The following is a 26,887-nucleotide window of genomic DNA, read 5'->3' on the forward strand; positions in this document are numbered from 1 at the left end:
ATGGTTTAAATTTGGTAAATTCACTGTTTATTTAAAACCAGATAAGCAGAAGAAATTTTGATAAGATGAAATTCTGACCAGAGTTACTTTCTATGGTAAACATATGGGTTGATGAAAGATTTGCAGTCATGACTTTTAAGAAAGTTATACTACAAAGTGAGACACACTAGCTTTAATTTTGGTTATTATTTTTTTTTTTACCTGTATAGTAGGTAAATCTTTACATAAGATCACAATTATATTGAATAGCAATTTCTTCAATTCAAAATCTTCATAGGAATTAGAAAGCTTAAGACCTTTCACCAAAGGATTTTGACTTTTAACTGTGAGGGGGAAAAAAAGAAAATAAAAGTGAAGGATAAAGTAATGTTTAAGACTCATCAAGATAATTATAGGTTGAAAGTTTTATGGTTTTTACCTTCTGTAAAGGTTGCAAATAGTATCAAATCCCTGGTAAAGCCACATTCCTAATATAAATACATAGAAGAATGATTGAATTAGATGGAAATTACAGATGCTTATATTTACCTAATATTTAATCATCTTTATCAGATTCCCCTTGTCATTCATTTGAATTCATAAAGTACTAATAATAGAAAGGGATGAAAGCAGGAAACATATAGCCATATAAACTTGTAATTTATTTAATATAAACTTCTGTTGGTTCTAAGAAGTATTTTTATATTATTCTATGAGTATATTTTAAGATGCTGACTAAAATTTGGTAATTACCCAGAATGTGTTAATACTACAAATTACTGGGGCGCCTGGGTGGCTCAGTGGGTTAAAGCGTCTGCCTTCAGCTCAGGTCATGATCCCAGAGTCCTAGGATGGAGACCCTCATCGGGCTCTCTGCTCAGCAGGGAGCCTGCTTTCTTCTCTCTCTCTCTCTCTGCCTGCCTCTCTGCCTGCTTGTGATCTCTGTCAAATAAATAAATTAAATCTTAAAAAAAAGACTACAAATTACTTTTCTAATTCATTATCGTATTATACCTATAAGTGACAAAATAAGGGCGAAAGATAGTTATTTTCAGCAGCTTTTCTTCTTAAACAGCCCCCCTCCCACCTTGACCCCAACCACTCTCATTATATGGTTTTGTCAGGTCTAATGGGTCCTACTTAACATAAAAAAACCCTGAAGAATAACCAGAATTGCAAACATTTCAGCATGAGAGAACACATTTCTGCCACAGGTATCCTAGCTGGACTTTGTAATTCGGGAGAGTTTAGCGGGGCAAGTCCCTAAGTTTTTGAGCTTGCAGTGTTACAGTGCTACTGCTTTAGGATCCATATGGTTTCTTTAAATGTGAAGATGTTATTTGACTCATAAAATTCACCCGAATGCTTGCAAGAACGCTAATGAGAATTTATTAACTAAGCAGGAGCCTCCAAAGAAGACACATATAGGTTTACCCATGCCTTGCAGCCTTGACTAGAAAGCTAGGTAGGATTGTTGCCCCCATTTACACATTATAAGTTCTATCTGAACCACTGATACGGCATTGAACCCTTCATTAACAAATTTCCTTTATTTTTATTTATTTATTTTTAAGATTTTATTTATTTATTTGACAGACAGAGATCACAAGTAGGCAGAGAGTCAGGCAGAGAGGCAGGCAGAGAGAGAGAGAGAGAGCATGAGAGAAGCAGGCTCCCCACTGAGCAGAGAGCCCAATGTGGGGCTAGATCCCAGGAGCCTGGGATCATGACCTGAGCCGAAGGCAGAGGCTTTAACCCATTGAGCCACCCAAGTGCCCCTCACAAATTTCCTTTAAATACAACTTAGAAAGTTTCTGGCTATATGGATATCATTGCGAAAGAGCTCTACTCTGGGATGTCATTCATTCAGTGATTTTTACACTATAAAATGTGCCAAGGCTCAGCTTCTGGGATGGCAGAGTAGCTCCCATAAGAAATCTTCCTGAAGGTAACAATTATAAACTCGGAACAAAATATAAAAACAACTGTCTTGTGATGAAAACCAAGCAGTTACTGGAGGGGAGTCAGAATTTTCAAGATGGAGATGGCACTGCATGGGTTTCCCTTTTGTTAAAAAAAAGGCATTTAGACAGAGGCCAGGACCTAGTTCATACCTCGTATAGATCCTGCAACTCAGAGTAAAGCTGTTATCTTAGTGGTTTGAATATTCAGAGGGCAGAGGTACTCTCAGGGCAACTATTGCTACTGGAAAGTGAAGGGGGAAATCCCATAAAAGATAGAAAGGGAACTTCAACTTCTGTGTATAAACTCCCAAACGTCTGGCTAATGCCTGATTCATGCCAGGGCAGAGAATACTCAAGCATCCTAGGTAAGGCTAAAAGAAATGAACTGAGATTTGACCTGCCATTTGCCATAGGGATGAGTAGCCTAACTAAATGCCCATGAATACAAAAGAATAAATACTTTTCAGAGGAGTACACCAGAATCCACAGTAAAAAGGCTCAGAATAAACAGAAAGACAGGAACTCTCAGCAGAGAAATAGAAACTATAAAAAGGAAACAAAAATTTAAAAACTAAAAAAGACAACATCTAGAATAAAAATGCACTGGATGGGATTAATAACAGAATGAAGATGACAGGGGAAAAAAGTCAGTGAATTTAGTTGTATAGACCAATACAAATTATTTAATCTGAAGAATAGAGAGAAAAATGATTGAAAAAAGAGAACAGGCCTCACGACAAACATGCATGTAATCTGAATTACAGAAGGGGAGAGAGAGAGAATGGGGCTGATAAAATACTTATAGAATATGATCAAAAAAATTTCCAAATTTAGTCAGTTTACATACTCAGGAAGCCCTATGAATGAATCCTAAGCAGGATAAAAACAAAGAAAATCACATCTTGGCACATAATAGTAAAACTGCTGGAAACCAAAGGTAGAGTGAAAATCTTAAAAAACAGCCAGAAAGCAAAATGATACATTGTCCATGGGGAAACAAATGGAAAAAACAAATACTTCTGATCAGAAACATGAGGCCAGAAGACAGCGGAATGGTATCTTCAAGTGGTAAAATATAAAAGTGTTCAAACTAGAATTCAATATTCTGTGAACATACACTTCAATAATTAGGCTGAATTAAAGATGTATTGAGATAAAAGAAATTAAGAGAATTTGTTCCCAGCAGCTAGCAGATCTGCATCATAAGAAATGGGAAAGGAAATTCTTTAGGTGAAAGAGAAATGGTTCCAGATATAAACTCATATCACCAGCAAGGAAAGAAACACATCATACATAGCAAATATGTAAGCAAATTATAAAATATGAAGAGAATCTCAAGTTTACAAAAGAACTGGCAGAGAATTGGCAGAACTACTGGTGGCCATAATGAAATTACAAAATATCTTGCTATCACAAGTTCATAAATATTACAACATTGTTTAGGACTCCTTCCCCCCATTCAAGCTATTTCCACAACTAAAATTCATGCAATTTGACTCATACTTACGATCATTGGTGTTCCAGGATTTTGAGCTATAATTGTAGTGATTACTAATATATCATTTCTAAGCTGACGATCATAATGACTAAAACCTCTCATAAACAGATTTTTAAATACTTCCTTCAAAGCCCTGGAAAGTAAAATCAGATCTTTAAAACCATATTTCTGTGTAAATGCTACTGAAGTGTCTATATACAGAATTCCCTTTTTATATCATACTATTCATTTTGAAGTATTTCTGATCTTTTCTACATTTCTAAATCTGCCATAGGAGTCAAGTCTCTATCAGATAAGAATCCATCCATCCAAATCTATACCTGTGGGCAAAGTGACTGCTAAACTACTTAAAGGCTTTTCTTTGTTCTTAAGATTAAAAAGTCCTATCCCCTTACCAAGGCTTATCAAGCCTTTCATGTTATGGTCCCTGCTAACACTGTTAGCTTCATCTCTCACTATTCTATTTTCTACTCTCAATATATTCAGTACCTTCCAGGGTTTGTTTGTTTTTTTGCCAAATTCTATTTTCACTTCTGTTCCCCTGTCTAGGATGCTCTCTGAATGCAAAACTCTTCTGTGTTGCCAGTTCGTATTTATCATTCAGATACCAAATTAGGGTTCATCAGGAAGTATTTATTAACTCTCCAAGTCTGGGTCAGGTTCTGTGGACATTTGTTGGTTTGGGCATTTGCTGGTTTGCTTCCTAGCACTCATTTGCCCTTCTTCTTCATCTTTTTTAAAAAAATTTTATTTTTTTAAGTAATCTCTACACCCAGTGTGGGGCTTGAACTCATAACCCCAAGGTCAAGAGTTGAATGCTCTTCTGATTGAGAAAGCCTGGTGCCCCTTGCTTGCCCTTCTTATGATAACAGTACCCTTATTTTTATTTAGGCATTTACCCTTTTGGTCTTGCTAAGATGCTTTGAGCTTCCTTTTAGCCAGAGCATTTCTCTGTCACTAGTAATTCAATCTGGAATGGTATATGGCCAACCCAGACTACTCAGGACCAATAGGGACTCAATTCAAAGAATTTTATTTGGCCTTTCAGAAGAGCAAGTCTTCTCTTCTGCTTGATTTGGGGTTGTGATTGTGTGAACCTCAACTTGTTAGGTCTCACTGTGTGGATCTTGGGAATAAAGCTAACACAGTGGAAGACTGTAGAGGGATGATGAAGGCCCACATCCTGTTATTTGCTGAGCACATGAAACCAGTTTTATCCTTGACCTTGTAGTTATATAAGCCCATAAATATCCTATGTGATTTAAATCAGTTGGATTGGGTATGCTGAATCACTCTTTTCTAGAGAACATGTAGCACTGTGATAGTCTATTTCATAGCATTTAGTTGTCTGTTTACTTGTCTATCTCCTAATAACAATGTAAATTCCATGAAAGCAGAGATCGTGTCTGCATTGCTTTCTTTTGTAGTTCTATGGCCCAATACTGAAGTTGGTATAGAGCAGACAATAATTATTTGATGAATAAATGGATAAGTTACTTGAAGACCCACTTATATTTTATTGCTAATGCTTACTGCAATATCTGGAAGAGAGTAAGTGTTTAAAAATAGGTTACTGGGGGCACCTGGGTGGCTCAGCAGGTTAAACCACAGCCTTTAGCTTGTGCCATGATCCCAGGGTCCTGGGATGGAGTCCCACACCAGGCTCCTTGCCCCATAGGGAGCCTGCTCTCTTTGCCTCTGCCTGCTTGGGTGTTCTTTCTCTCTCTCTGACAAATAAATAAATAAATAAATAAATAAAATCTTTAAAAAAATAGGTTACTGAATGAGCAAATGAAATAGTTCTTTTAAATGTCTAATGTATTTTATACTTATTCAAAGACATAATTTAGCTTTGTTAATAAGCTACTTTAAAAGCTTTCCAAATAGGAAGAACAAAAACCAAAAAAACAGCTTGCTATTGCAAAGATGCATTTACACCACAACATAAAAATGATGTTGGACATCACTCAAAATGGACATGACTCAAAAGCCTAATTGAACACAAATTCAAACAAAGATGTTAGTTATGTTACTGGCTATCATTTTAAGGTTAAAAAACATTCCTATCTAACCACTTACTTACAGCAAACATTCCAAGTTACTAAGTTGTTGTATGGTTTCTTCTTTTGGAGATTTTTCCAATAAATTCCAAAGTATTTCTGAAGAACGAAACAGAAGCTGTCCAGAGGGGTCTGGGTCATTGAGGTGAGCACAAATTTCTCTGGCTGCTTGTGCTTTCAGCATTAAAGTGCAATTAACTTCTGAAAATAAATTTAGAAGTTATTTATGTTGTACAGTCTTGACACCATTGGAAAGAAACAAAAATAGTTGAGAATGAAATATTTAAAGTTAATAATATACAAACCAGAAGTTGAGAGATGTTGGAGAGCTTTAAGTACCCAAAGTTTCTCAACAAGTTGATTTTCAAGTAAGGTCAATGATTCGACCATTGTTTTTGCCAATCCACTGACCTCAGCCATCTTAATCTTGTATGATGAATTTGCTTGTTGGTAACCTAACAACAATTAGTTAATAAATATGTACAGTTTTCTCACATAGTAACCATTTATGTTCAGACAAAGGAATGAGTAATATTATTAAACAACTGCAATAAAAACTTAAAAAATAGTTTGGCATTTTGAAATTGTATAGCACAGGGATAGACAAAATTTTTCTATAAAAGGCCAAATAATGAGTCAATTTTGAATTGATTCATTAAAGTTAATATATATTATATTAAATTTAAAGTCAAATTTAATGTTATATATATACATATAAATGATGTATGTGCTCCTTATAAAGGTCAAGGATTTAATTATTTCTTTGGAGTCTTCTAGCAGAACAGACAATATCTGAAGAGTAATTGGGCGGAGTCATCATAAACATTTTCCAAGAATACTGACTCATCAAGACCCCTGGCTCAGGGGCGTAAGTGACTTAATGGAGACACCTATTGTTTCTGAAAGGCTGAGAAGTCAGGTGTACCTGACCACAATCTTCAATAAAAACCACAGGCCCCCAAGCAAAGTCAAGACTCACTCTTCTTTCCTTTCTAAGTCTTCTGCTCTGTCCATATCTACACTCTCTCTATGTCTTCAATAAACTCTGCTCTCACTTCGACTTGGCTTGTGTTTGATTCCTATCCTGCACAGAGCCAAGGACCCTTTCAGCCAGTCCTACGGGAACCCTACTGGGTCCTTGGAGCTAGCCAGCTTGCATCAATCCCACTGTGTCTTTCCAAGTTCAAAGAGAATGAGAAAGAATATTATTTTACAGACATAAGTTATTACTAAAAGACTATTGAAAACTTCACCTGTAATATGCTTCTTTGGTGGTTCTGCATGATAAAAGTCAATAATACACTTACAAATTTGTATCCTCAGTTCAGAATTTGGTATTTTCATCAATTCACCTGCCAGAAAGAGAAATGAATGCTATTTAATAACACTGTCATGTTTACTTGCAAATTTAAATATGTTAGTAGTAAGATTAAAAATATCCTTACTAGAAGTTCAAACTGGACCATGTAATTTTATTTTTTCATTTTTGAATTTTTTTAGAGATTTTATTTATTTATTTGACAGACAGAGATCAAAAGTGGGCAGAGAGGCAGGCACAGAGAGAGAGGGGGAAGCAGGCTCCCCGCTGAGCAAAGAGACTGATGTGGGGCTTGATCCCAGGACCCTGGGATCATGACCTGAGCCAAAGGCAGAGGCTTTAACCCACTGAGCCACCCAGGCACCCCAGAACAATGTAATTTTATACATGCACACATGCATACGTGAAATATCTTGGATCTATCATTATAACATTGGCCCCTCAATCAATTCAGCCTCTCCTTCTCAAGAAGAAAAGAATGGTAGTTAATAACATAAATGCTGGAACCAGACTGTTTAAGATTAAATAATGGCTCTGCCACTTACTACCTACATAAACTTGTGTCACTTTTCTCATCTATAAAATGTGTATAACGATAGTTACTATTTTAAAGATTGTTGTGGGAATTAATATGAAAAAATGCTGAGAATAGTGTCTGGCATATAGTAAGTTACTATTATTATTTCTGGCAAGATATAGGTTAACATATTTCTCTTTAACTAAAGAATCAGTAATTTGTTGCCCCTAATAATGCATCCTTTGCTTAGAGAAGTTCCAAGTGAGCTCTGCTTTTCAATTTGCTAATAGAATGGAAAACAAAGAGTTTCTGGGCAATCTTTGCCTACCTGTAATAGTTTCATGTTCAAGTTATCTTGGTGGAGATGAAGGATTGGGAGGGTTCCTTTTAAGGCATATCTAAATTATTTCTGAACTGGCTTCAGCCTATACTTCAGACTGGTTTGTTCTTGCTCTGATCAACTACAAGTTATCCCTAAGAGAAGCCAAAAATGATCCATGAAATTCTGGAAATGTTCTGTGTTCTCTGCATGCCTGGGACAACTGGAGTTGGGAAAATCAGCTCCAGGGCTGAACCAGATGCGGGGGAATTCTGTGAGGGAAACAGATAATGTTCCTGAAACACTCCTGTTTTGCATTAGGACTTGCATAATGTTCACCTCTGGAAATGATCAGTGAGTGGGGATGCAAATGGACAGGAGGAAGTACATAGGAGAACCTCACCCTTGCTTTAGGAGAATCTGTCTGCAAAAGATACCACTAAAAGAGAAGAAAAAAAGAAGACAGTTTCAAAATGATTCCCCTCCCCTCCTTTTTAAAAATACTTCCTTTCATGTTGAAAAATCACTATGTTTTAGGAAAATTTAGTCAACAGGAACAACTAAAATTTTCCAACAAAAGTAAACAAATGTCTAAATGTATGGGAAATTGTAAGTTTTCTCATCTGCTTCCCTACCCTTTTAGTTCTTGTAAATTTAGGTCATTTCTCAGAGTATCTGTTTTATAATGTCAGGACAGAGTACCAACTTTTCCCTCATACATTTCCAAAATCCTACTCTTTTTTTTTTTTTTTTAAGATTTCATTTATTTATTTGACACCGAGAGAGAGAGAGAGAGAGAGAGAGAGATCACCAGTAGGCTGAGTGGCAGGCAGAAAGAGAGAGAGTGAGGGGGAAGTATGCTCCCTGCCGAGCAGAGAACCCAATGTGGGGGGCTCCATCCCAGGATCCTGAGATCATGACCTGAGCTGAAGGCAGAGGCTTAACCCTCTGAGCCACGCAGGTGCCCCCAAAATCCTACTCTTGAATCAGAAATAACTATCACTTTAGAGAAAAGTTAATATGATCAACCACTATTAAGTAGAAACTGGAAGTTATTAGTAAAAATGAACAGCTTTTGTTAAACCCATTATAATCTATAGTGTTATTTTAGTTTAAACTCACGTTGCCAGCAATCAAAAAACAAGGGATAGGATAGTAGCACTTGCAGTCAACAATCAGTGAAGGGAGCTCATTTTAAGCTAAGAGTTCATACTTACTTCAAGTTTCTAAGGCAGGCAAGCTGTTCTTCAGTAGAGAACAGACTGACACAGTAAGAAAGAGCATGTATTTATCATGCAAATGCCCACCAACACTCTTAGAGGCAACTTTTAAAAATAGTAAGGGCAACAGAGCAATTTTTAATGTTATCAACGAAAACTACATCTTTTATCTGTTAATATTATCATGTCCTCTTTAGGGTTGGCTTCCCAGTGTAAATTTTGATGCTAGGGATTCACAGAATTAAATTTTCCCGTTAGTTCAGCCCACTTGCTCCTTGCAGTCATCTTATCTTACAGCCCATGTTTATTCTGATTTCCTTGGCATCTTTATCCACTCTAGCCCATAATAATTTCTCCCAGAATATCTACCATTGAAGACTATGAAACTTATATAGATATAAAAGGATTAGTATTTCACCATTTTATGATTTTTATTTACAATTCTAGATTATTTAACGGATAATTTGGATCTCAGTGCTTCTAGCAACTAATTAGATTCTAGCAATTATTAAAGTTTAATGTTGAAAACATTTTTGTGATTATTGAGAGGTACATATACTTCTGATTTACAAAAAAGTTAAATATTTCAACAAACTAAATAACATCAAGACAAATAAGCATCTGCCAGTCCTTCAATTAAGGAACATAGAATCTTATTGGTATCATAAAATGCCTCAGTAGAAAACAATGCAAAAATTATCATCAAGCATACTATGACTAATTCCCAACCAGAAACAAGAAAAGAACGGGCATATGAAAGAGTACTCTAAGACTTAGTGACTAAAACATTTCTTTCTTGTCAGTAGGGCCTGTCATATGCTATACCTCTCTACCTGAAGAAATCTTAACTTACCCAGAAGCGCGATTGAATTAGCAGTATCTTCAGCATATGTTATTTCATCTGATACTTTCTTTTTCAAAAATGGCAAGCTTCAATAAGAATGAAGAATGCAGGAGTTATATTTAATTAAGTCCTTAACTGAACCATCATTTGCATCTCTCCCATCCCCCTCCCCTCCAGCAACCCTCAGTTTGTTTCCTGAGATTAAGAGTCTGTTATGGTTTGTCTCCCTCTGTGGTTTCCTCTTGTTTCATTTTTTTCCTCACTTCCCCTATGCTCCTCTGTCTTGTTTCTCATATTCCTCATATCAGTGAGATCTCGATAGGACTTTTAATTCATGTTTTTCAAGAAAAAAATTTCAAGATATTTCAAGGGCTAGCTATGAAATAGCTAGTGTTTTGTGTGTTTGTTAGAATTTTTCATTTGAAACCAATAACTTATTGTTATCCAGCTCCTTGTTGGATCTCTAAAGTGAAGAACTCTTAAATTACTTCTTCTGGTCCTCAAACTTTTTTCTTTTCTAACAAAGGAAACAATCTAAAAGATAAAGCATTAGAAGAGCTTTCCTCTCAAAAGGTTATGAAAATCGTACACATTAAACTTCTGATGTAGTGAGAAAACATACTACACAGAAGCCAAAACAGGAAGGCTAGGTTTTATTTTTTATTTTCAATGTTTTTACCCCCAAAAATGTCTTGAGAAGGGGATCAAGTGAGGGTGAGGTGTGGAGAAATACATGATAATGAAAGCATAAATTAGGAAAGGAAAAAAAATTAAATAATGTGAATAATTATGAAATATGAGGGAAAGTAAGGAGTACAATTCAAAAGTCTGTCACTTTATGTAAGGAAACATTCAATCACAGATTTTATAGAAAACCAGTTCTTGGTGGAGCTCCTTGCTGGCATTGCTCAAAGTCATGCTTATAGGCCTGGTATTCTAGGACTTTCAGAGCCTTGAAATTTGAAATGATAACAATATAATCTCACATCAATAGTAATTTCCAGTTAGTACATAAAAATTCCTTAAAAGCACCAGAGCAATAATTTATTTCTTTCTTTTTCACAGTCTGTATTAAAAGCTAAGGCATGGTAAAGGCATCTGATTAGTTATTTTTGATTATTTTGTTCAGATAGCAAAAAAATTAAGTGTATATGGGGCACCTGGGTGGCTCAGTGGGTTAAGCCTCTGCCTTCGGCTCAGGTCATAATTTCAGGGTCCTGGGATCAAGCCCCGCATCGGGCTCTCTGCTCAGCAGGGAGCCTACTTCCCTCTCTCTCTCTTTCTGCCTGCCTCTCTGCCTACTTGTGATCTCTCTCTGTCAAATAAATAAATAAAATCTTAAAAAAAATTAAGTGTATATAGTTATAAAATTTTTAAATATTATTGCTACAAAATGTAAAACAGTAAAAACTACCACATATATGTAGTCCTAATAGTATTATTTGTATGCTAAAAGAAACATGCTATTTAAAAAATTAAATTGGTAGAAAGATTTAGAAGGTTAAACTAATGGAAATGTTTATACCTACTTTAAGAAATCTCCTCTACTCCATTATATTGAAAACTAAAAATGGGTATTTTAATGTATATTTGGATTACTTACTATGTGGCAGCAAAGAAGCTGAAGATATTACTAGTTCCCCCAAATGGTTGGAGAAACAATAGTATGGAGGATAGGGTATATTAATTTTATAATGCTGACCTCTAATTAACATAAAAATATATACCAGAAATGACTGGTGACATTTTATTCTTCATTCAAATTTGAAAAATCAATAAAACATGAGTCAGAACTTAATATGCCTTAGAGAATCAAGTTTTGTAAAGAGGAAAAAAAAACTAGACTGAAACTACTTAGAAGTGTTCATAAATTTTCTCAAAAATTCTCCTAAAAAAATAACAATTTCTTGCTTTTACCTCACATTTATTATTCACTTGAGAACTACTTATAATGACAAACATTTTAATATACTTACAGTTTAATCTCTTGTGGCTAGCTATCTTGGACTACAGTAAAACTGACTGCCTTTGAAATATCGACTGGAATCAAGTGATCAGGTGAGGTTTTCTGAGTTATTACTTTACTATACCATACTGTATATCTTTGTAATACAAAATAAAACATAATAAAATACTGCATGCTAATGTAAAGTCAAGTTAAAGAAAAATAACTTACCCACATAATTTTAGGATATTAAATGCAGATTCTATAAAGTGGGGCTGGTTTTCAATTTTTTCTGCACACAGATTCAAAATTTTAAATATTTGTGCTAAATCCCTTAGGGGCTTTAATATTTTTAGTTAAGAAATAAAATTAAGATGAAAAATTACCATATTCTTTACGAAAGTCTATAGAATTCCATCTATTTTATTAAATGTGGTTGACAATGTTTTAATTATACTAATTTTGAACCCTAAATAGGAAAAATTAGAACCATATTTGTCTCGGGATCATTATTCAATTTTTGTCTCAGTAACCTCTTTTCAAAATATTGTTTTCTCTTCTCCTCATATCTTTAGAATTTGATTACGAACTATTATACCATGGATTCAGCAGATCACTAACTATTGGCAATAAGTAATAACACATTGAAAACCCGTTAATCTTTCAACTTTCCCCCACTCACTTACAAAACATACACTGCTCCAGAATAAACAACCCAAACCTACTTTACTTTATTTCATTAACTTTATTCAGATGCATTTTCTTGCTTTTAAGGTATAAATTGAGATTTTATTTCATTTAAAACTAGTATAAAAGCAAAATTTACCTCTTCTAAATCTTGAAATAAAGCACCTTTTTTCTATTTAAAAAACCCACTGGTACATAAACACATTTCATAAATTTTCTTTTACAGCCAAGGAAATATGATAGTTGTGACATACTTCTTTGGTTGAATCCTATCACTTCTAGTCTCTTTCTAGGACCTTTTTAGGAGAAGATGGGGAATCTGGATATATTGGAAGTACAAACCTTTGTTAACTACCCATGGAAGTGACCAAGATACTTCTCGAATTTATTTTTGCTTTATGTTTTATCATATATAAAGGCAGCCTAAGAAGGGCCATCAGAAATAGAACCATTTGGGGGCACTTGGACAGCTCAGTCAATTAACCAAGTCCAGCTCTTGATCTCTATTCTCAGGGTTATGAGTTCAAGCTCCAGTGTGGAGTCTACTTAAAGAAAAAAAAAAAATAGAGCCATTTGCCATCAAATCTCTAATGTGAAGAAGTAAAAAATGATGGAGGTGTTGAGGTATCAGGGTAAGATAAGGAAAGAAATCACTTGCTAGTGGACTTTTTTGGCTACCAATAAATAATGCTCAACATCGACAAACCCTCAGGTAACTGATAGGCATAACAAATCCATACAAAAGAAGGTTAAAATAAGGCAAGGAAGGAATTAAAATAAAAATTTAAGGCACATTTCCCTGAATGGGATCCTTAAGATGTTTGAAATACTGAAACAACCTAATATTAGAGACTTACATCTTCTTTAGAAAACTCCTGGAGGTTGTGGAGATCAATACTACTGAAGGAGTGCTCTATACACCACTGCCAGTTCTGAAATTCTCTGTTACCAGTCCTTGGTAAGATGACTACAGAAAGTGAGTTTTCTGTGACAACTGTATTGCCTTCTGTAATAGCTAAGTTATATGCAAAGCTTGTAATCACGACGACCACCACCACCACCACCCATAAACTGGTTCTTAAGCACAGATAGTTTTGGATTGCACTGGTTTCGATATGTTCTGATCAGGTGGTATGTACAGTGGGGGATAACATATTCATATACTATTGTACTGGTTATCATGCACTTGCATGTACATTAGCTCATTTAGTCTTCCTAACCACCTCATGGGTGCTGTTATCTCCATCTTATAAGGGTGGAGAAGTTAAGAAGTTTATCAACATTACAACTAATCAAGTAAATTGGTAAAAACAAGACTTTGACTTGGTCCTCCACTATCTCTCTGAGTCTATAAAAACTGCCATTATCCGCACAGAATTAAGTACATTAATCTGTTTCTTCAATTTTATATTCTGAAAAACAAAAAGTATAATTTTGTGAAAAACACAAAATGTTAGATATTTTCTGTGGTAGACAGAATAATGGCCTGCTCAAAGATGTCCACAGCCTAAGTCCCAGGACTAGTGAATATGTTACCTTACATAGCAAAGGGACTTTTCAGATATGATTAAATTAAAAATCTTCAGAGGGGAAAGTTATCCCAGATTGTCCAGATAGGTCCACAGTAATCAGAGGGATCCTACCTGGGGAAGAGAGAGCCAGGAGAGGATCAGAGAAGATGTGACCACAGAAGCTGAGGTGAGAGTGGTACTACTTTATGGGGCCATGAGCCAAGGAATGCCAGCCACCTTAGAAGCTGGGAAAAGCAAGGACAGAGATTCACCTCGAAAGTTTTCAGAAGGAAATCAGCCCTACCAACATTTTGACCTTAGCTCAGTGATGCGGACTTTGGACTTCTGACCTCCAGAACTGTAAGACAAAATTTTGGGGCACTACGTTTGTGGTAATTTGTTACAGCAGTAAGAGGAAAATAATACAGTTTCTAATAAAATTCTCTCATTTCAGGATAAATGAAACAAACATACATATTTATGTAAAGGATACAAGTCCGTTCTGATAACACTGCACCAGTTTCTTGACAGAGTTAAGTTGTTTTTCTTCTAAATCATCCTAAAACAAGTTATCTATTTTAGTACTTTTGTGCCATTAAGTCTGTTGAGATTTTAAAAATTTTCTTTAATATAAAAAGAAAGTAGTCATTAAAATTATCAAGTAATTCTTAAATTACTATGTTATAATGTAAGCATTATGTTTCCTGAAATAGTGAAGGTAAAAATAAATGTACCATTTACATTTGATTGGGAAACTGAGAATCAAAACTAAATTAATATAAAAGCAGCATTTGTTTCCAGAAACAATATTAATGATACTTGAATTTGCTGAGCATTTTTCTATGCCATGCTCCATATATATGTACTATAGATACATGTTATTTCATTAATTTTTAAAACAACCCTTTAGGAAGGTACCATTACTATATTTCTTTTCCAGAACAGGAAACTCAAGCTGAAACAATAATTTGTCCAAAATCACCTAGCTAATAAGTGAAAGTGTTAAAAGTCAAATTTGACAATCTGACTGCAGAAATTGTATTTTTAGCCTCTAAATTATGCACAAACATCATCCACCAATTAAAACAAAACAAAACTCAATACAGTGATTTGTTTGTTTAGATAACTGACTCTGTCCTTCTAAAGTTCTTAAATCCTTCGTGAGAAGCTGTGGCATTTTTTATATATTTTTTGGTCTACTCTTATTTAACAACTAGTAGGAGCTCTATGTGGTTGAGTTTTCCTTTTTTAAAATGCAGGTATACTCAAAATTAAAAATAACTTTTATAACAAACACAGCCAGCAAGAGATACATTATTTTTATTGTCCTTTTTTTCTGTGTTAAAATGTAGAAACTAAAAGATGTTAAAACAATAAATAAATTTTTGTGCCTACTAATCACTAGACATTGTTTGGTTTTGATTGGCTCTACCACAATCAACCCATTTTCCAGAAGTAGGCAATCTTAATCCTGTAGTAATTTTATACTGTGTTAGCTTTTAGGCACTCTGTTGATTCTTGGGTAATGTCAGGAGAGTGTGGTGTGTGAGCATGCATTAAATGCATTTATTATCTTTTCTCCCAATGCCTAAACTCTCCACTTTGAATCTTACATCTGAACTCATTTCATCTCCATTCCATTTAGTATAAGATTCCTCTCAAAATAGATTACTTATGAGTATGTATGAGTGTGTGTGTGTGTATATCTCCAGATTTCATAGCAGAAAATTTTAAGTAGCACCTCACGATATGCTTTTTCTACCCTTGCTCCCCACATCCTACTTGTTAATAAGCAATTAATAAAGGCTAGAAGAATCTTCCTCTACCTTATGATTCCTTCTGTTTATAGCCACCATTGATTTTCCCATCCCACAAACCCAAATCTAATCTCCTCCTCCAGCCTCCCTATCAGTTTAAATACATTCATACTAACTTATTTAAACAGTCCTTGAATATAAGATACTATTTGAAATGTTTTCAACAACAACAAAAACAAAAGAAACAAGACTTATTTTGGGGAAATGCATGTTACCTTTCAGGGAATCATAGTTTATAAGTGATATAGCAGGGAAATTTTCTCTAAAAGCTTACTTTATCAGTCTCTTCAAGGAGGTTGATGACACGATTGAGGTCCATGGTCTTGAAAGCACCCTAAAAATACACACACCTCTTAGAATTTGGGTCATGAGAATCAAGAAATCACATCAAACACACTATTTTTATATGATATTGCTTGGCAACTTAAAAATATGATAAAAAGAGAGTGAGGGGAAGAGGATGATGGAAGGATGGGCAAAATGGGGGAAGGGAAGTGAGAGATACAGACTTCCATTTATGGAATGAATATCATAGGGATGAAAGGTACAAACAACATAGGAAATATAGTCAATAGCATAGTGTCTGGTGATGGATGGGAGCTGCACTTGTGTGAGTGCAGCCTAACTACAGATTTGTGGAATGACTATGTTGTATATCTGAAAGGAATGTAACATTATATGTCAATTATATTTCAATTTACATAAAAGGGGAGAATGAAAGCTTAGAAGAGTAAATGAATTTTGGAGTTAAAAACAAGACCTCTTGAATTCCAGTATTATCTTATAATCTTACTATCTTTAATTTTATTAGTCCTGAAAGGCCCAAGAAAGCATCTGGAATAATAGCACTTGCATGCTTTGGAAAGTGAAATGATCTGGTACATACTTATTACACATCCCAACCATGCAAATTACATTGGGTTTGCCTATGCAGCTATACATAAGACTTGCTTCTAAACTATAGGTAGGAGGTTACCTTCCCAAACAATATCCCCTCTACTCAGTTGGTACCAGCATTCTTACAGTCATCCACATTAGAAAACAGAATTTTGGGGCTCCTGGGTGGCTCAGTCTGTTAAGCATCTGCTTCCAACTCAGACTCAGGTCATGATCCTGGAGTCTGGGGATCCAGCCCCCTGTGGGGAATCCCTGCTCAGCAGGGAGTCTGTTTCTCTCTCCCCTACCATGCCCCTTGCTTGTATGCACTCTCTCAAATAAATGAATATAATCTTAAAAAAAAAAAAAGAAAAGAAAATGAAAACAGAATGTCCAAGCTCTATAGATTTTATATCTTAAATATTTCTTGAGCCCATGCCATCTTACTGATTTATTCAGTTTTCTTTTTTTTTTTTTTTTTTTTTTAAATATTTAATTTATTTATTTTTTTTTATTTCCAGCACAACAGTATTCATTATTTTTGCACCACACCCCGTGCTCCATGCAATCCGTGCCCTCTATAATACCCACCACCTGGTACCCCAACCTCCCACCCCCCGTCCCTTCAAAACCCTCAGATTGTTTTTCAGAGTCCATAGTCTCTCATGGTTCACCTCCCCTTCCAATTTCCCCCAACTCCCTTCTCCACTCTAAGTCCCCATGTCCTCCATGCTATTTGTTATGCTCCACAAATAAGTGAAACCATATGATAATTGACTCTCTCTGCTTGACTTATTTCACTCAGCATAATCTCTTCCAGTCCCGTCCATGTTGCTACAAAAGTTGGTTATTCATCCTTTCTGATGGAGGCATAATACTCTATCCCCAGGGGTACAGGTCTGTGAATCACCAGGTTTACACACTTCATAGCACTCACCAAAGCACATACCCTCCCCAATGTCCATAATCCCACCCCCTTCTCCCAAACCCCCTCCCCCCAGCAACCCTCAGTTTGTTTTGTGAGATTAAAAGTCACTTATGGTTTGTCTCCCTCCCAATCCCATCTTGTTTCATTTATTCTTCTCCTACCCACTTAAGCCCCCATGTTGCATCACCACTTCCTCATATCAAGGAGATCATATGATAGTTGTCTTTCTCTGCTTGACTTATTTCGCTAAGCATGATACGCTCTAGTTCCATCCATGTTGTCGCAAATGGCAAGATTTCATTTCTTTTGATGGCTGCATAGTATTCCATTGTGTATATATACCACATCTTCTTGATCCATTCATCTGTTGATGGACATCTAGGTTCTTTCCATAGTTTGGCTATTGTGGACATTGCTGCTATAAACATTCGGGTGCACGTGCCCCTTTGGATCACTACGTTTGTATCCTTAGGGTAAATACCCAATAGTGCAATTGCTGGGTCATAGGGCAGTTCTATTTTCAACATTTTGAGGAACCTCCATGCTGTTTTCCAGAGTGGCTGCACCAGCTTGCATTCCCACCAACAGTGTAGGAGGGTTCCCCTTTCTCCGCATCCTCGCCAGCATCTGTCATTTCCTGACTTGTTTATTTTAGCCATTCTGACTGGTGTGAGGTGATATCTCATTGTGGTTTTGATTTGTATTTCCCTGATGCCGAGTGATATGGAGCACTTTTTCATGTGTCTGTTGGCCATCTGGATGTCTTCTTTGCAGAAATGTCTGTTCATGTCCTCTGCCCATTTCTTGATTGGATTATTTGTTCTTTGGGTGTTGAGTTTGCTAAGTTCTTTATAGATTCTGGACACTAGTCCTTTATCTGATATGTCATTTGCAAATATCTTCTCCCATTCTGTCAGTTGTCTTTTGATTTTGTTAACTGTTTCCTTTGCTGTGCAAAAGCTTTTGATCTTGATGAAATCCCAATAGTTCATTTTTGCCCTTGCTTCCCTTGCCTTTTGCGTTGTTCCTAGGAAGATGTTGCTGCGGTTGAGATCAAAGAGGTTGCTGCCTGTGTTCTCCTCAAGGATTTTGATGGATTCCTTTCGCACATTGAGGTCCTTCATCCATTTTGAGTCTATTTTTGTGTGTGGTGTAAGGAAATGGTCCAATTTCATTTTTCTGCATGTGGCTGTCCAATTTTCCCAGCACCATTTATTGAAGAGGCTGTCTTTTTGCCATTGGACATTCTTTCCTGCTTTGTCGAAGATTAGTTGACCATAGAGTTGAGGGTCTATTTCTGGGCTCTCTATTCTGTTCCATTGATCTATGTGTCTGTTTTTGTGCCAGTACCATGCTGTCTTGATGACGACAGCTTTGTAATAGAGCTTGAAGTCCGGAATTGTGATGCCACCAACGTTGGCTTTCTTTTTCAATATCCCTTTGGCTATTCGAGGTCTTTTCTGGTTCCATATAAATTTTAGCATTATTTGTTCCATTTCTTTGAAAAAGATGGATGGTACTTTGATAGGAATTGCATTAAATGTGTAGATTGCTTTAGGTAGCATAGACATTTTCACAATATTTATTCTTCCAATCCAGGAGCATGGAACATTTTTCCATTTCTTTGTGTCTTCCTCAATTTCTTTCATGAGTACTTTATAGTTTTCTGAGTATAGATTCTGTGTCTCTTTGGTTAGGTTTATTCCTAGGTATCTTATGGTTTTGGGTGCAATTGTAAATGGGATTGACTCCTTAATTTCTCTTTCTTCTGTCTTGCTGTTGGTGTAGAGAAATGCAACTGATTTCTGTGCATTGATTTTATATCCTGACACTTTACTGAATTCCTGTATAAGTTCTAGCAGTTTTGGAGTGGAGTCTTTTGGGTTTTCCACATATAGTATCCTATCATCTGCGAAGAGTGATAATTTGACTTCTTCTTTGCCGATTTGGATGCCTTTAATTTCCTTTTGTTGTCTGATTGCTGAGGCTAGGACCTCTAGTACTATGTTGAATAGCAGTGGTGATAATGGACATCCCTGCCGTGTTCCTGACCTTAGCGGTAAAGCTTTCAGTTTTTCTCCATTGAGAATGATATTTGCGGTGGGTTTTTCATAGATGGCTTTGATGATATTGAGGTATGTGCCCTCTATCCCTACACTTTGAAGACTTTTGATCAGGAAGGGATGCTGTACTTTGTCAAATGCTTTTTCAGCATCTATTGAGAGTATCATATGGTTCTTGTTCTTTCTTTTATTGATGTGTTGTATCACATTGACTGATTTGCGGATGTTGAACCAACCTTGCAGCCCTGGAATAAATCCCACTTGGTCGTGGTGAATAATCTTTTTAATGTACTGTTGAATCCTATTGGCTAGTATTTTGTTGAGTATTTTCGCATCTGTGTTCATCAAGGATATCGGTCTATAGCTCTCTTTTTTGGTGGGATCCTTGTCTGGTTTTGGGATCAAGGTGATGCTGGCCTCATAAAATGAGTTTGGAAGTTTTCCTTCCATTTCTATTTTTTGGAACAGTTTCAGGAGAATAGGAATTAGTTCTTCTTTAAATGTTTGGTAGAATTCCCCCGGGAAGCCGTCTGGCCCTGGGCTTTTGTTTGTTTGGAGATTTTTAATGACTGTTTCAATCTCCTTACTGGTTATGGGTCTGTTCAGGCTTTCTATTTCTTCCTGGTTCAGTTGTGGTAGTTTATATGTTTCTAGGAATGCATCCATTTCTTCCAGATTGTCAAATTTATTGGCGTAGAGTTGCTCATAGTATGTTCTTATAATAGTTTGTATTTCTTTGGTGTTAGTTGTGATCTCTCCTCTTTCATTCATGATTTTATTTATTTGGGTCCTTTCTCTTTTCTTTTTGATAAGTCGGGCCAGGGGTTTATCAATTTTATTAATTCTTTCAAAGAACCAGCTCCTAGCTTCGTTGATTTGTTCTATTGTTTTTTTGGTTTCTATTTCATTGATTTCTGCTCTGATCTTTATGATTTCTCTTCTCCTGCTGGGCTTAGGGTTTCTTTCTTGTTCTTTCTCTAGCTCCTTTAAGTGTAGGGTTAGGTTGTGTACCTGAGACCTTTCTTGTTTCTTGAGAAAGGCTTGTACCGCTATATATTTTCCTCTCAGGACTGCCTTTGTTGTGTCCCACAGATTTTGAACCGTTGTATTTTCATTATCATTTGTTTCCATGATTTTTTTCAATTCTTCTTTAATTTCCCGGTTGACCCATTCATTCTTTAGAAGGATGCTGTTTAGTCTCCATGTATTTGGGTTCTTTCCAAACTTCCTTTTGTGGTTGAGTTCTAGCTTTAGAGCATTGTGGTCTGAAAATATGCAGGGAATGATCCCAATCTTTTGATACCGGTTGAGTCCTGATTTAGGACCGAGGATGTGATCTATTCTGGAGAATGTTCCATGTGCACTAGAGAAGAATGTGTATTCTGTTGCTTTGGGATGAAATATTCTGAATATATCTGTGATGTCCATCTGGTCCAGTGTGTCGTTTAAGGCCTTTATTTCCTTGCTGATCTTTTGCTTGGATGATCTGTCCATTTCAGTGAGGGGAGTGTTAAAGTCCCCTACTATTATTGTATTATTGTTGATGTGTTTCTTTGATTTTGTTATTAATTGGTTTATATAGTTGGCTGCTCCCACGTTGGGGGCATAGATATTTAAAATTGTTAAATCTTCTTGTTGGACAGACCCTTTGAGTATGATATAGTGTCCATCCTCATCTCTTATTATAGTCTTTGGCTTAAAATCTAATTGATCTGATATAAGGATTGCCACTCCTGCTTTCTTCTGATGTCCATTAGCATGGTAAATTCTTTTCCACCCCCTCACTTTAAATCTGGAGGTGTCTTCGGGCTTAAAATGAGTTTCTTGGAGGCAACATATAGATGGGTTTTGTTTTTTTATCCATTCTGATACCCTGTGTCTTTTGACAGGGGCATTTAGCCCATTAACATTCAGGGTAACTATTGAGAGATATGAATTTAGTGCCATTGTATTGCCTGTAAGTTGACTGTTACTGTATATGGTCTCTGTTCCTTTCTGATCTACCACTTGTAGGCTCTCTCTTTGCTTAGAGGACCCCTTTCAATATTTCCTGTAGAGCTGGTTTGGTATTTGCAAATTCTTTCAGTTTTTGTTTGTCCTGGAAGCTTTTAATCTCTCCTTCTATTTTCAATGATAGCCTAGCTGGATATAGTATTCTTGGCTGCATGTTTTTCTCGTTTAGTGCTCTGAAAATATCATGCCAGCTCTTTCTGGCCTGCCAGGTCTCTGTGGATAAGTCAGCTGCCAATCTAATATTTTTACCATTGTATGTTACAGACTTCTTTTCCCGGGCTGCTTTCAGGATTTTCTCTTTGTCACTGAGACTTGTAAATTTTACTATTAGGTGACGGGGTGTGGGCCTATTCCTATTGATTTTGAGGGGCGTTCTCTGAACCTCCTGAATTTTGATGCTCGTTCCCTTTGCCATATTGGGGAAATTCTCCCCAATAATTCTCTCCAGTATACCTTCTGCTCCCCTCTCTCTTTCTTCTTCTTCTGGAATCCCAATTATTCTAATGTTGTTTCGTCTTATGGTGTCACTTATCTCTCGAATTCTCCCCTCGTGGTCCAGTAGCTGTTTGTCCCTCTTTTGCTCAGCTTCTTTATTCTCTGTCATTTGGTCTTCTATATCACTAATTCTTTCTTCTGCCTCATTTATCCTAGCAGTGAGAGCCTCCATTTTTGATTGCACTTCATTAATAGCTTTTTTTATTTCAACTTGGTTAGATTTTAGTTCTTTTATTTCTCCAGAAAGGGCTTTTATATCTCTCGAGAGGGTTTCTCTAATATCTTCCATGCCTTTTTCGAGCCCGGCTAGAACCTTGAGAATTGTCATTCTGAACTCTAGATCTGACATATTACCAATGTCTGTATTGATTAGGTCCCTAGCCTTCGGTACTGCCTCTTGTTCTTTTTTTTGTGTTGAATTTTTCCGTCTTGTCATTTTGTCCAGATAAGAGTATATGAAGGGGCAAGTAAAATACTAAAAGGGTGGCAACAACCCCAGGAAAAAATGCTTTAACCAAGTTAGAAGAGATCCAAAATCGTGAGGGGGGAGAAAGGGGATAAAAAGAGGTTCAAAAAGGAAGAAAGAAAAAAAAAAAAAAAAAAAGAAAGAAAAAAGAAAAGAAAAGAATTAAAAAAAAAAAAGGAAAACACCTTTCAGAAAGTGGTTCTTTTTCTGTTTCCAGAATTGCTGTTCTTCTTCTCTTCGATCTGCCGATGGATTTTCAGGTGTTTGCAATCTTTAGATAAGCTATCTAGCTGATCTCCGGCTAACTGAAGCAGTCTCAGCCTGCTACTTCTCCGCCATCTTGACTCCTCCCCCCGATTTATTCAGTTTTCATCTCTCACTGAGGAAGACTCTCTGCTGTTCTCCCTGCCTCTACTCTTACACACTTCAACATGGTCTTCTACTCTATGGTCTGGATAATAAAATTCCAGTCTGAACATAACCCACGTAAATCATTCAATGACGCTCCCCATTAATGCCCTTCACCTCTCCTCTATTTTCATTTGTTGTGATAATCCTATTCCTCTCCTTTGTTAACTCCCACATGTGCTTCACAACTCAGCTCAAGTGTTGCCTCCCCAAGGGATAAAAAAGGATAGAACAAATGTCCTTCCTTTGTGCTCCCACAGCACCCTAAGTGCACACCCATCACAGTTCCCATCATAGTTCTAAAATGATTTGCATGTTTATCCCCCCACCACACCCTGCCCCCAAATGCACCTGAAGACAAAGACCTTTTCTTTGGTATCCTCAGCACCAAAAACTGGGCCTGGCATATAAAGTTATTTGTAGATAAGTGAAGAAGGAAACAGAAGGTGCTATCATCCCAAATTTAAGTACTTAAATGAAAAATTTTTGAATATTATTTTCTCTTTGTTTACATGAATAAATGCATGTATTTAAATACTATTTCCTTTTTTTGTTTACATGTGTAAATATGTAAGTTCACTTAGTGTTAACACCATTGTATTTTATGATTTTTAAATCTATAATACATACCTTTCCACATTTCTACATAGATATCATCCCATTGCCTCTTAAATCTAGAATTTTCTAGGTATTCTAATTTTAATTCTGTAGAATAAGTAACTGGGTGAGTTAATTTACTCAAAATGATTTTTACTTAAAAGATTAACAATAGGGGCGCCTGGGTGGCTCAGTGGGTTAAGCCGCTGCCTTCGGCTCAGGTCATGATCTCAGGGTCCTGGGATCGAGTCCTGCATCGGTCTCTCTGCTCTGCAGGGAGCCTGCTTCCTCCTCTCCCTCTCTCTGCCTGACTGTCTGCCTGCTTGTGATCTCTCTCTGTCAAATAAATAAATAAAATCTTTAATAAAAAAAAAAGATTAACAATAAAAATGATTTAATAAATGGTGATCTAAACCTGGTATTATGGTTATCTTTAAAAACTGTTACATTTTACTGTTAACTTGTTTAAATGATTAAATTTACTGTTACCAAAAAATTCGATGAATACAATTTTGCCTTCCAAGATTTGGGGCTTTAACAGTGCCATCTCCCACTACCTCAGTTGTCTTCTTTTTTTCCTCTTGGGTTCTCTGAGAAATATATATAGTGAGTTTTTATTTTCAGATTTTCTGCGATATTGGCTTTGCAGACTGGAAAGCATAGTGAAATGAGAAGTCAAAGCAAAATTTTCTTTTTGCCCATAGTGTCAGAATTGTTCTCCCTAAATGAGCAGGTATAACTTTTATTAAAAAAGAGTAGTAAAGGTTAGAGCAAAGATTCCTCTTAGATTTCTGTTGCATTATTACTTAATGCTACTCTGTGTTTTACTTGGTTGGCATGTATTATATTTTTAAGATTTCTCCTTCACTCCCTCCGTTAGTCTATTTCTTTTTCCACAAATACTTATAAGCAGCTTCTATGTTTCAGAAACTGTGCTAGTATGGGGAACAACACTGTTCTGATCTCAAGCAGCTATCAGTCTGGCATGGAATAAAAGTAATACAGATAACATGCTACAAAATGCTCCACGAAGGCACAGGACAGCTTTCAGCAGAAGTAATTTGCATGCAGAGGTAAGATGGAGTAGGATTTGTGTGAGAACTGAAGGTTTGAGAGACGGAGATGGGGGACAGCATGTGTGAGGGCCTGGAGGCAAGAGAAAATAAGGCATTGAGATGATGGAGAGAAGCAAACTAGGTTGGAGAAGACAGTGCAGGGAATAATGGCTACAAATGATGTTAATTAGGTAAGGAGAGGTCAAATTGATGTAAGGATAGAAACACAGGCAAAAGAAAACTTAAATGTCCTTACTACTTACAGCCCATTCAAAAGTCCTCGAAACAGGCAGAGTGACATTCCTCTAGGGACTCAGCTGCCTCAATGTTAATACTTTGCGAAGGGGAAAAGACAATCTTAGCTCAACCCCCAGGATCCTGTAAGTTTACCTTAACATATAAGAATTCTTTTGCAGGGGCACCTGGGTAGCTTAGTGGGTTAAAGCCTCTGCCTTTGGCTTAGGTCGTGATCCCTGCCCCGCATCTGGCTCTCTGCTCAGCAGGGAGCCTGCTTCCCTTCCTCTCTCTCTCTGCCTACCTGTGATCTCTGTCTGTTAAATAAATAAATAAAGTCTTAAAAAAAAAAAAAAAGAATTCTTTTGCAAACTTCCTTTCTCTCCCTCCTCTCCTTCCCTCCTAATATACACGTTGGCAATCATCCTCCAAGCATATGACCCACCAATATACATATGAAGATTCTCATGACTGAGTTTTTACTGAACAGTAATAAATGATTTTTTCCTAACAATAGCTAGCCCCCTCAGGATCCTGGAAACCTTGTTTCCAAAAATATCTGGGAGGCTAACACTATCCCTAACCCCCTCCCAACTTGAAAGTCTAGAATGGGCCACTCCTCATGACCCCAGAGCAGCTCTTTATGCACATGGTCCTGTCCCTGTGCTTTAATTAAACCCTTTCAGCACCAAAGATGTCTGAAGAGTTCTTTCTTGGCCATCGGCTTTGAACCCTAACATCCTTCCTACATCAAAATCATGAATAACAATAATGATCATAACATGATGGCGATGTCTATTTTTAGGTACAGTTGTAAGCACTTTACATGCATTTCCTAACTGAATTCTATGGGATAGTTACTATTACCAACTCCATTTTACAGAAGGCCTTGTGTGTTATGTAAGGATCTTCAGAAGCTATTGAATGGTTTGAGAGACTATATGAACAGACAATGGTCAGATGACATATGTCAACAGAACTCTTGCCTACAATCTTTGCAGCAACCAAAGTGGGGAGCAATTTGCTCAGGAAAGTCAAGATTTGGCCAATGACTCCCAGATTCCCTATTTTTTGCCACTCATATGCTATGTAGGACCAACCAGAAAAAGCCAAATATGCTTCCCAAATCAATCACATAGAATGCCCTGTTTGTAGTTAGCCCACCTCCAGCTTCCCCATGGCAACAACCTCCAACCAGAGCATACTAGAAGCGTTCCTTTTTTTTTTTTTTTTTTTTTTTTTAAACTACAAAGCTTCCCTGCCTACCTTGGAGTCTCTGCCAAATTAAGTAATGCTGGCTGACTCTCTTTATATAGTAAACTCTGAATATTAAATAGTCTCTGCTTATTCTCATTAAGGTGGTCTTTGTTTATTTCCACAGGCTTTAATCAGAGGAGTGTAACAATAAGCAGGTAATTTAGTTTGCTGAGTAGAGACTGAACTGGAAATGTCTAGGATGAACTGGAAGGGAGATGGGAGACATCTGTAAAGGGCCTTGACTAAGGTACTGGCAACTGGATAGACAAAAGGGAATGGAATGAAGATCATCAAGGAGGTAGAATCTGTGGGAGCTAAGGAGTGATTTGATTTGGTGGGAGAGAGAAGAAAAGGTGATGACGACTCCTGAATTTGAGGACTCAAAGTAGTGACACCCTTTGCTGAGACAGGAAAAGCTGAAGGAAGAGGCTTGTGTTGAGGCTGGAGATGAGTTAAACTGGGGGTTGAGATTTCCAAATCAGAAGCTTCAAGTAATAATTGGAAGAGTTTGGGTAAATGAGAGCACACAGCAGAATGAAGCAAAAAAAGACATACAGAGGAAAGTATCAAAATAATTGTTGTTACCATCGTAAGATAGTTATAGAGAATTGTAAAAACATTTAATAAAACCTTTTAAGATCAAAAGTTTAATACGCTGCTTTGAAGAAAATTAGAACTTCATTTACAGTTATAGGATGAACTTATTTTCCCATTTTACCAAAGGACAAGTCAAAGGGGAGAAATCCTCATTTGATAAACAATTATAGGGAAAGGAATTAACATTTATTGTGGTCCTTTTATACGTCTGGCACTTTA

At 36.5% G+C, this 26,887-nt stretch overlaps 1 protein-coding gene across 11 annotated transcripts in view; it reads right to left on the reverse strand.

Moving 5' to 3' along the window:
• The window catches only part of CFAP69 (cilia and flagella associated protein 69), a 58,843-nt gene that overhangs the window by 25,847 nt on the left and 6,109 nt on the right, over positions 1 to 26,887 (reverse strand). For 4 of the 11 annotated variants that reach the window (XM_032304979.1, XM_032304978.1, XM_032304984.1 and 1 more), the window contains exons 2-11: positions 15,954 to 16,013; positions 14,356 to 14,421; positions 11,896 to 12,005; positions 9,729 to 9,805; positions 6,755 to 6,853; positions 5,807 to 5,956; positions 5,525 to 5,702; positions 3,451 to 3,574; positions 419 to 467; positions 202 to 323 (exon numbers count right to left, since the gene is read on the reverse strand). In XM_032304979.1, the coding sequence (XP_032160870.1) occupies positions 202 to 323; positions 419 to 467; positions 3,451 to 3,574; positions 5,525 to 5,702; positions 5,807 to 5,956; positions 6,755 to 6,853; positions 9,729 to 9,805; positions 11,896 to 12,005; positions 14,356 to 14,421; positions 15,954 to 16,013 (1,035 nt within the window). Of the gene's footprint in view, positions 1 to 201; positions 324 to 418; positions 468 to 3,450; positions 3,575 to 5,524; positions 5,703 to 5,806; positions 5,957 to 6,754; positions 6,854 to 8,058; positions 8,412 to 9,728; positions 9,806 to 11,895; positions 12,006 to 14,134; positions 14,221 to 14,336; positions 14,422 to 15,953; positions 16,014 to 26,887 lie in introns of those variants that run through there. The other 7 variants (XM_032304981.1, XM_032304980.1, XM_032304985.1 and 4 more) reach the window with 6 other exon arrangements.

Source organism: Mustela erminea, chromosome 11 (assembly GCF_009829155.1).
Source record: "Mustela erminea isolate mMusErm1 chromosome 11, mMusErm1.Pri, whole genome shotgun sequence".
Classification (NCBI taxonomy): Eukaryota; Metazoa; Chordata; class Mammalia; order Carnivora; family Mustelidae; genus Mustela; species Mustela erminea.